Source organism: Macadamia integrifolia, chromosome 12 (assembly GCF_013358625.1).
Source record: "Macadamia integrifolia cultivar HAES 741 chromosome 12, SCU_Mint_v3, whole genome shotgun sequence".
NCBI lineage: Eukaryota > Viridiplantae > Streptophyta > Magnoliopsida > Proteales > Proteaceae > Macadamia > Macadamia integrifolia.
In genome coordinates, this window is record NC_056568.1 from 19,317,259 (window position 1) to 19,328,244 (window position 10,986).

At 36.6% G+C, this 10,986-nt stretch overlaps 1 protein-coding gene across 9 annotated transcripts; it reads right to left on the reverse strand.

Moving 5' to 3' along the window:
• Positions 1 to 2,806: 2,806 nt before the first annotated feature.
• Positions 2,807 to 9,725, reverse strand: LOC122057201. Of its 9 annotated transcripts, XR_006133478.1 has the most exons (5): positions 9,236 to 9,722; positions 6,571 to 7,521; positions 6,370 to 6,408; positions 3,450 to 3,537; positions 2,807 to 3,308 (listed from the first exon to the last, which is right to left on the reverse strand). XR_006133478.1 is itself a non-coding variant. In XM_042619225.1 (2 exons), the coding sequence occupies exons 1-2, from the start codon at positions 9,365 to 9,367 to the stop codon at positions 3,045 to 3,047; spliced, it is 396 nt and encodes a 131-aa protein (XP_042475159.1). In that variant the 5' UTR covers positions 9,368 to 9,709; the 3' UTR covers positions 2,807 to 3,044. The 9 variants fall into 9 exon arrangements, 1 of the variants encoding a protein (XP_042475159.1); XR_006133476.1 differs by having other exon boundaries at positions 3,450 to 6,717; positions 7,251 to 7,521; positions 9,236 to 9,725; XR_006133477.1 differs by having other exon boundaries at positions 3,450 to 6,408; positions 9,236 to 9,725.
• Between the last annotated feature and the right edge of the window lie 1,261 nt (positions 9,726 to 10,986).

Genomic DNA, 10,986 nt, shown 5'->3' on the forward strand with positions numbered 1-10,986 from the left:
TCTTTAAGTGCTGCAATTTTTCAAAAGACCTGCACTTGTGGTTTTGAAGTAATTCTAAACTCCTCCTTGATTATGTTTTTCAAAGCTTACATTGCATGATCATCATTTTTTTTTTTTTTTTTGACCTCCCTCTCCACTAATAGAAAGGAAAAAATAAATATTTTCCAATTTTCAAATGGCATGAAACATAATTATAACAGATCCTTTGATATTTTTTTTTGGTAAACTTCTACTATAGTGAAAAGCAGACTCCAAGGCTGATTGCCGCAAAGGCATGCCACTGAGGAAGATGAGGTCATTGTAAAAGCATGCAGTGGTGAGAAAAATGAGCTCCATGATTGACAGGTCTCGACAACTTTGTGTCTTTGATGGGATTGAATTTTTTTTCTCTTTTGGAGAAATGGGATTGAATCTTTGAAAGCCTCCTCTTCCATACAACTATGGTAAGTGATCAAGTGATCAAAGTAAGCATACCTAAAGGAGAGAAATAAGTATTGTTGAGATTGTTTAGCCCTCTTCAAAATTTTCATGAAAGGAAAGTTGCAAATCCTTCATGAATTAGCATCATCATATTCAAACTTCTATATATTATTATAGGGAAAAAGAATATTATTGGTTTGGCGTAGAAAATATTCAGAAATATAAGAGGATGTGAAAAGACCGTATTACCCTCTTTGTGCGTTGAAGATGCTCTGGCTTGTGTTCTCATTGGTGTGTACAATTTTTGCATTTTTTATGCCAAATCGGCAATTTTTTTTTTGTCCCAAACTATATATTTACCTGATTAATTAATTTTGAAATTTCAAATATGATAATCAACTCACACATCCAAATTGTCCACATAATCAACTTGATTTTAATTTACTCTATCAAATAATAAGTACTCCCAGGAATCTTACCAAAAAAAGTACTCCCCAAATATATGCATCCTCCATATTCAACAAGTAACTCATCATCCTTCAAACTTAAGAGGCATGAATTAAGTCGTTAATCAATATGAAATATCTGATTTCCTACCCCCACCTACCCACTAACAAAATGCTAACTAAATTCACAAAGACAATATTTTTATCATTTAAAAACATTTTATTTGTTGTTATGAAAGAAAACAACTTGTCCGTCAGCATGGCTCCTGTGCCCAGACATAGGTCCTTACAAACTGACTGACTCACCTCTATGAAAGATAAATATCTCACCCATGTTGATGCTTTCTAAGGTGCTCTCATTGGCCCCCGCCGCTAGTGCAAGAACCGCACTCCCAAATAGAAAAATCTCTCCCTTGTTTATATGCACAAAATATAAATTAGCCGATCCAAGACTTGCCAGCCTTTCTCTAGTGGTTGGCACTGCTTTAAGGATTTGGTCAGTGAATTCCCACATAAGTCATAGAACTATTTAGTATCTTTCCTACTTTTTGAAGAAGGTTGTGGCCCTCTTGAGCCCCATTTTGGCCCCTTTGTGAGTCCCTTGAGGCTTTTATGATTCTTTGTGGGTCCTTTGGACCAAAAAAAAATAAAATTGTACACCATGGATTCTTGATTCACAAGCTTCTGGAGAAAAAACATCTCAGTGGCAACTTGTGGGTTTTTAAAAATTTTAAACACAATGAGAATGTTTACCACATGTCTCCATCAGCCAGTGATGCTTAGGATATCTATTTCCAACTTCCTAACTTACTAACACCAAGATTAAAAAAAATAATAATAATAATAAAAGGGATGAGAAGCTACAAAGTCATCTGTGTTTGGGCAACAGCAACATCCTTGAAACAAGGGAAAGCTGCGACTGATAAATTAGAAAATCCACAAAGTTGTTTGTGTGGCCTTTATAAGTCAAAACACAGGGGCTCATTTCCCTTCCCCCAAAGCATTTGTTTTCCTTTGTTTCAGCAAAAATCAACAAGCTTCCACAACACAAACTACAAGGAGGGAAGAAAAACAAGATGTAGCATCATTAGGAACAGAATATTTGGGTTACAGGGATTAAAATAATGCTGTTAAGAACTTAAGATCAGAGTCATTACTCATTAGGCTGGAAGAACAGTACTTGAACAATCTGAGACATAGTTCTTCATCAAAGATTCTTCCTTAAGTCCATGTCCTGTACAGCCAGTGTCTCCCCCTCCCTCAGTATAATAATCTAGATCAGACAACTATGCTGACTACTCTACTTTCTGCCACTTGGGAAAACAAAATTATTTTCTCTGTTTCTGTTTCTGTTTCTGTGTCAAGTCTTTTTTGTTGAGTCTAGGATTAAGTACTCACTTGGATAGTTGGAAATAAGATGAGGCGACAAGTCTCTCTTGTTTGCTGTATTGTTACAAGTAGAATTTAAGATATTCAGGTCTACAGAAAGACTTCCAACACACATCAGTTTCAGCTTTTTGGGTTGTTCTAGACTTTCTACTGCTTTTTTCCTGGTTCAGTTCAGAATACCTTTGTAGGTTAAAAGGGAAGCCCAAAAGCCAGATTTCATAATAACATAAGCTAAAGTTTCATCAAAGATGTACAAGGAGTTCTCATATAAACCATCAAACCTTTGGGAGTTGTTTGGGAGTAAAACATTTATTTACTTCCAAAAATACCCCTCTTCACCCTTTAAATGACAGTGAGTTGGACAGGTGTTGGCACCTGAAGCGTACGTGCAGCTTAACGTACGTGTAGAGGATCTCAACTCTTTATTTTTTCACAGGTAAATTCCATGCCTCCACAATTTTGTCCTGTTTTACATCTACCCACTTATAAATATGCAATTAGCACAAGAAGAGGGGGGGGGGGATACAAAAGATTCAAGGAAAACATGTAGGGGACCCCAAAATCCACCAATTAGCTCCAAATCCAAAAACTTAGTCAATGTTCCACTAATATGTAGTTAGATGAGGTTCCATATTGATTGGAAAAGAAAGGATCCCATAACAAAGTCTTTACTTGTTCAGGTCTGAAGTGCTCTGTTTTAGCACAGAATATTTTCTTGTAACTGGGATCAGGCAAGACACATTCTAAATACCAGAAATAACAACTATCATGATGACATACCCATAACTTTTATCTTGTGCTTTTGTCCCCAAGTGACAACTTTGCAGGACAAAGTTGATGCAGCACAAGTGGAAGCAAAAGATGAACAATGGTCAGGTCAATCCTCTGGAAGAGTCGCAAAGGGTTTTGCTTCTTCAGATTGTTTAGTCCTGACAAGATAAATTCTGCTCCACTCTCCCATGAACAATCCAACAACATATCATGAGCAATCCCTTCAACACAAACTGGGTGCATCACATAAAATATTGCTGCTACACCAAGGCATTGAGCATCCTACAAGAAAAATCCAATCATTTTAGTTTTGAATCATCAGCTAATGATATAAATTGCTCGAGAACATAGAAGGATCATACAAAGTGAGGTCAATGAACAGAAGGATAAGAAAATATGAAACGAGGATAGGAGATTCCTTACCAGTGGTCAGACCCTAGCAAATGGCCACTTGTTGCATTCTTAAAGTTTCGTAATAAGTGACTCGGTTCATTCTTATGATGTCCGCACTCTATGTAGCATCATGCAATGAAGTGGAAAATAATAAGCAACCATGGCATTTATTTTTACGAAAACTGTGAACACAATTTACATCAATAAGGAAGAGTGGAATTAATAGAGCAAGAGGCAGGCCTAAAATGACTTTGGAATAAGTTGTGAGAAAAAGACATGCATGAATTAGGGGTGAGAACAAGTATGCTTTGAATAGGTTGAATGGCAAAACTGGATCTATGAAGCCAACCCTAGTAGTTGGGGTACGGATGAGTAGCAGCTGAAAAGGTGTAAAGCTAAGAAGGTAAAAGACAAGGATTGCATTAGTAAGAAAAAATCATATGACTCTTAAGTGGTCTGAAACTATGAGCAAGAAAGGTAACTACTTTACATTTAGAAAAATACCACAATAACATATCTTCGTGGCATGTGTGAGTGTCTGTGCTTATTATCCACGTAATTTATTTGTTCATTGATATGCATACCTATTACGCATTGCCTAACAACCCAAAGTAAAAGTCCTCCTGAACAAATTGTTGCACTAGATGATTTCCATTTCAGCAGAGAAAAATGTTTCTTTACAAAGTGGCAAAGATGTTGCAACAGCTTTAGCAGCCAAGCTGAGTGTCATCTGGTAAGGAGTTTATATACTAGCTAAAAGATGGACACTGTCATATTCCATACCAACTTAGAAAAAAATAAAATATAGGATAATTGAAGGTTATATGGAAAACCATCCATATCCTTTTGCTCAAATTATCATACCGACTCGAGGGGAAATTATTAGCTAGATGTGTGATACCCTCCACCTACACTCCGATCTGTTAAGGGTGGGGGGAGTCAATTTTGTGAGGAGACAAGCTATCATATAGTCATTAGCTTGTTCATAAAGCTTTCTCCTTTGCAACTTTATTGCATTATACAGAAGAAGAGAAAACGAAAAGTTCATTATAAAAGATAAGGGAGAGGGATAGGCACACAGCCCGTGTGTGGCAAGCTAGCAGGTGGCACTAATGGGGGCGCGGAACAGGGCATCATATAAAAGGGGCAGGGGTCATTTCAATGGGAGGGGGGGCAAACACAGCGGGCACTATGTTAGAAAGATGTACCCGTTCTTGAGATATCAGACTTGTATTGTAGAAATGGATTGGCTTCCTTGCTTGATTATTTCATCTTGGAGGTAAAACACGAGAAAATCCGGCTATGTTGTTGTTATTGTTGTTGTTGAATATATATATATATATATATATATATATAGATAGATAGATAGATAGATAGATAGATAGATAGAAAGATACTGCAGTTTCAATAACCACCATAACCACTCCTTCCATCAAGGATAGATGTTGTGATTTCTCAAAATCCTCAACCAACACAGTCCATATAAACCTTAGCAAATGATATACTGATGTGGCAATTTGGGCCACATCAGAGCCAACATGCACACCTATTCCCCCAAGGTGAATCTTTGAAGCTTGGCATTTTGCTAGAAGGGAACATCAAGCTGAAGTTGCCCCTCATCCCCAAGCCCTTCAAAAGTGGAAACAAATGCATACAATTTATTTACAAAAATTCCATCAAATTATGTCACACACAAAATGCCACTTAAATTCCTAGTCCCACCACAAAGGCACACTCAACTCAGAATTGGTGTCAATGGCTGAGAAACAAGTCACACTTGACATAAGCTCCCCAAGCACAAAATGTCCAAGCCTTTTCTTGACCACGAAAACAAGCACCAAGACATCTATATCAAACCAACAAATGTCACAGGTGTGAACAGTTCCACATGCCCCCAACTCTTCTTTATGGGTCATGCGGCTCATGCCCAACAAAGTAACCATGACAGTTGGCTTATGACCTTCCAATTGTACAGTCATTGGTTGAGCAGGCAGCCTGCCCCTGTTCTACTGAATTTTAGCATCAAATAACTAGATCCTTACACATCGCAATTGTGTGATTTATAGAACAGCTTAGGAAATTTATGTTGTACCCATCCAGAGTGGAAGTGGATCATGCTGCCTTCAATGAAGGAAATGATGTTTGCCCGGAGTAACTGCTTCTTGATAGGAAGACTGTAAATAGTGTGGGAGCTAACCCACTATGCAATCAATGTTGCATTTGGAAAGAAAAATGAAATTGACCTATGAGCATCATGCTCTCTGCAGCTTTCTGGGGTTAATGTAGTAGATCATTTATAGATTCAGACAATCTGTATGATGGGGAGGGATAGATTACTATTAAAAGCCATAATGTAACTGCTTTAGCTGCCTACCTTTGCATCAGTTCATAGGCTATCATCTTTATTTTTATCTTTCTTTGTAATAAATACCAGTTTAGAAAAAATAAATAAATAAATTAAGATATCTTTTCCAAGTGAAAGATGATACCTTGAAAGTAGCAATGGCTTTTGAAAAGAGATACCGCTAGACTAACCCACTAAAATAAAAATAATAATAATAATAATAAAATAAAATAAAATAAAGGAAAGATCCATTAGCAGGGGTCAATCACATTAAAGGAATATAACAAAAAAAGTATATATTACATAGTTAGTCACCTATTTTCCCACAGAAGTATAGAGCATGCAAGCACAATTCCTACAAGTTTTGGGTGCAAATTCTCCCTCTATACAAATGACAAAAAGGTGAACACAAGAATAAGAAGAAGAAGAATAGATAATACAAGTGAAACGCCAAGGGGGTTGCTTAGTTGGCAAAGACCAACACCTCAAAAATTAAGAGGTAATGAGTTCAACTCTCCTTGGGGCCTAACTATTAAAAAGAAGAAGATGATACAAGTGCAAATAAAACAAAAACAAGAAGGAAGAGAAGGCATGCATATTGCTGACCTCTAAAAACCGGCCAAGTACCATTACTTGAAACATGAACTGCACATCAATGATAGATATACAACTGAGCAAAAAGCCCTCCAAATAATGTCCAAGAAATACAGGCGGTAACATGATCTCTTTCCAGATGAAGTTAGCAATATCACTTGCATGTGTCTACTGCAGAGTTCTGAACTGGGAATTAATCAAAAAGAGCAATACCTCCAACATGAGACCTTCAACGTTTAGAATACTGAATGCATAAGGGAAAGCTTTATCAAAAGAGTGCCCGTCACTGTTTTGCAGCAATGAATGCTAAAAACCCTGAAGAGAACTAGTTGATTCCTCTGCAGGTGTAATCATTTCACCCTGAACAGGTAGCAAAGCCATGCCATTCTAAATTCAGCAGTTTTAGAAGAGCTACTAGTGTGATTCAATTAACTAACATAAAATATATATATATATATATATATAAAGAAGAGACAAATTTCATGAATAGTAAAGGTTACAGACTCTACATGGCTTAGACCATCTTCAGGAACTACTATCATTACCAGAGAATCTTATTAGGCAGGTTTTCAATCCGCATCAATAGGCAGCTTCTGCTTTGGTAAAGAATTAGGTTCTCTGGTCATAATGGAAAAATGGACTCAGTAAAAGTGGCATAAGAGCCCTTATATGCAGCAGCCTGGAGACAGTGAAGGACATGGATATTGACAAACTATTGATAGAAGGAATTCAGAAACTGGTATAAGATGGATGGAAGCAGCAATCTGGGGACTCAGAAACTTTCAACATCTGATACAAAAGCGGAGATCTTTGGGTTCATCATTGAATGCTTGGTTCCAATGGAAGCTCAATCCAAAAACCTTAGTAGATGCGTTGGCAAGGACCTACGTTACCTGGACACAGCAAAAGATACAAATTTGATGCAGCAAAGATTTCATTTCATGCATTCTCAATGGCTCAACTAAGCATTGGACACATGTGCAGCACATAATTTGAAGGGTTCCTGTACCATAGGCTAGGACTGGGAGTTCATAGAGAATCCCAAACATAGGACCTTATCTGACAGAAGTTCTTGGATCCTTACAAACACTGCAATCCTTACTGTGTATGTTGTTATTCTTTTTTCAGCAACCTGTAAACGTTGTTATTGTGATTTCTCATCCCCTGCTTTAACAAAGCATTGGTTATTAAAAAAAAAAAAAGAAGAAGAAACACCAAGTATTTTTTACTGCATTCCATGCCCAAAAATGTTATTTATAATATCAGCCAAATAAGAATTTACTTAGGAATTTAAAAAGTTAACCCCCCATAGACATGATAGTGTCAGATCAAAATTAAGACAATAATGAGAACTGAATCTAGTGATAACAATAATGCAACAGCGAGTACACTAGACTAGCCCACCTTGGAACGCTGAAAATAAAAAATGAGGAGAAATACCAGAACTGAGGATCCAGACTGTAATTACACATGTAACGTTCAAAGTTGGAGTTCTCTTCTCTTTGTAATTTCTCATCGCATAATTGCTATTCTGTTGCCTAAATTTTAAAAGAAGTCAAATGCAATGCAAGTAGATTTCCTTTCTTCATTTTACTAGTTCAAATAACTAACCACTGAAATTTTTGTGGCAAAGTTAAAAGCTGACCCCATTTCCTGTGAAGTGAAAGCCTGAAATTCTACTTTCGTTCAGTTAGTTTGCAATACTCCAGTCTCCTCTTATCAGTAATGATTCTAAAATCCCAAAGATGAACCCATATACTTCAAAGGAGTATCTAATACAAAATTAAAAATAACACACCATTGCCACTGCTGATTCGGTGCTAAAGTCTCAAATATTTTTCTTTCGTTTAACCTATTAAGAAATTAAGGCAGCGTAAAGCAATAAAAGGGAAAAGAAACAGGAATAACATAATCGATTACTTGACTGAGTACTGAAAAACTAAGTCTTTAGTACTGATCAAGTCAATACAAGCAATGGCATATGCTTGCATAATAACAGTAAAAGAAAAAAAAACAAAACAAAACAAAACAAAAACAAAAACTCACTTCTTATAAATTCTAACTTAAATTAGACCTCCTGAGATGGAGATCACAGCCTATCTAAACTCGAGCTCCTTAGGACTCAGAAAAATTATCTGAACAGATAGTCAACTTGGTATGGGTTAAGACTTGAGAGTCATTCTCTTCTAATTAGAAACTGAAGTAGGATTATGCTAGCAACACAGAACTTAAGTTGCTATTTCAGTTTGTTTCCCCTTATTCAAATTCACACTAAAAGCTAGTCATTGCATATTTAAAATTATTTACTTATGAAAAAGAAACAATGCCAACTCATTCCTTCTAACTTGAACCTCCTGAGAAGGGGATCAGAGTTTATCTTAGCATGAGCTCGAAGGGACTCAAAAAAAATTACTAGAGTTTGAAACAGATAGTCAACTGGGTATGTATTAAAATTCAATAATTTTTAGTTAGAAAGCTAAAGACTTTGAACGGAAGTATATTTGTCAAAAAAGTACTTGAGTGGCTATTTCAATTATTTTTCTATTTAGGCTAAAACTGGTCATCGCCTTGTTGGAACTATTGATTCAACAATTACAACCAAACACATTTAAGCATGAGTAGAATTTAAGCAACTCTTAGCTGTTAGTAAATCCATTAGTAAATCCAAACAAATATTAGGGCCAATCTCCTTGTAAGAAAAACAGTGTCCATTGCCCAGAACTACAACCAATTGAGCTCCAAAGCACCAAAAACTTTGAAGGCTAAAGAGAAAAATAATGACCTGTACCCAACAAGCCAACTGCGTACAATCGTACTCAAATTGGGAAAAGAAGGGCAAACAGTGTAAGGCCCAACATCAAGTTTCGTAGAAGCTTACATGAACAGAAACCAATAGTATGTATCTCAATCTCTTTGTTTCCTCATCTGGGTCTTTTGAAAGAAACCCTTCCCGCGGGGAGCTCATGGAAGAGATAAGTCTCCCTTCCTTCAACTGGTACGGTACTCGCATTGCATTTACCTTCAAGGACTGCAAAGGGCCTTGCTGTCTTCTTGATTTTCCGGAAGTCGGGGCAGAAGAGGATAGGAGGGACAGGGGAGGCTTTTTCAAGGGGAAACAGAGAGAGACGGCTAACTTTCCTGCAACTAGCAGCTAAACCATTGGGGGACTAGTATGAACCAGTATGAGAGGGGTTGGGGAGACTTTTCCAAGACAGTGGGAGGGAGGAGAGACATTCAGACTTCCAGCAGTAGTGTGCCCAGCATTTTCCTTTAATATATATATATATATATATATATTTTTGGGAGAGGGATAGATATGCCGCTGATATAAGGTATGCTAGCGGATAGCACCAATAAGAACACATGATGGAGTATCATTCATGAAGGATATGAGGGTCATTTCAGAAAAAGGAAAGAGAGAGATAGACACAATGGATGCTAGCATACTTGATATCGGCGGCATACCCAAACCTTTTCCCTTTTTTTTTTTTTACTAAGTTTTTCCTTGCCCACAGCTAAGTGACACCAAGCCTGAGAGTTCCTGATGTGTTGGTGTACAATGTCTTGTACTTTCTGATATTAGGATTTTTCACTATATATCTATAGCAAGATTTATTTTCTTTATAAGCAATTCTGAGAGATATGAGGACGAGCGTTTCAAACCTATTTTCCATTGATAATAAAGTAAAATCTCATATCATCGATAACGTAGATAATATTATTGAACCTCGTAAACCTATGTGCATTATTTTGTTTTAATTTTCTCATTAACATCCATTTCACTTTTAGATCACTAGCAACTAAAAGGAAGTAACAATCCGATGAACGGTATGTAGGGCTGGACGCCCTAACCGATTGTTTTATTGAGTGATAGAGGCACAAGCACGTTCTCCTATAAGAGCCTATGGAAAAGTATTATTTGTATTTTTATTTAAAACAAGCTGATAGAGGCCATCTCTAGAGGAGGCATTTCTCCGTGCTCCAATACTTCACATAAAAGCATTTAGGATGGAATTCAAAAGCAACATTATTATTTCCAATGAATTGGAACATAGAGAGCAAGCTTTTTGTGATGGAAGACGCATGTGGAACATCACCAATTGCTAAATTGGAATTAGAAATTTCAGATCTACTAGTGTTATGAATGCGCCATCCTATGTCATTCCCTATCTAGACTTGATCAAGGCTAGAATATCGGCTGAGAGAGATGCAAGCTATTCAATTTTGCGGTGATGTGGTTTGTAGCGCTAGTCTAGAATCCAAATGTTTTCATTGGTATGAAAAGGGTATGTAACAAAAATGGGATATTTTCTTCTTTTTTTTATTTTTTATTTATTTATTTTTTTTTTATAATGGAAATAAAATTGTTGAAAAAACGGATGGTATTGGTAGAGGTGGGAGAAGAAACTGACGGAGTGGAGATAATTGTAGTAGGGGAGGATCTCATGGAAACTTGGTTCTCATATTCTAGGGAGAAAGAACGTTGCTAGGCTGCATATCATTGGCAGGAGGAACAATAGTATTTTATTGTTAAAAATGTAGATTATTGAAAAGAATAAACCATGTATTTGAATATTAAATCCGCAATATTGTATTCTTTATTTGACACAAACAGTTGAAATGAATTCT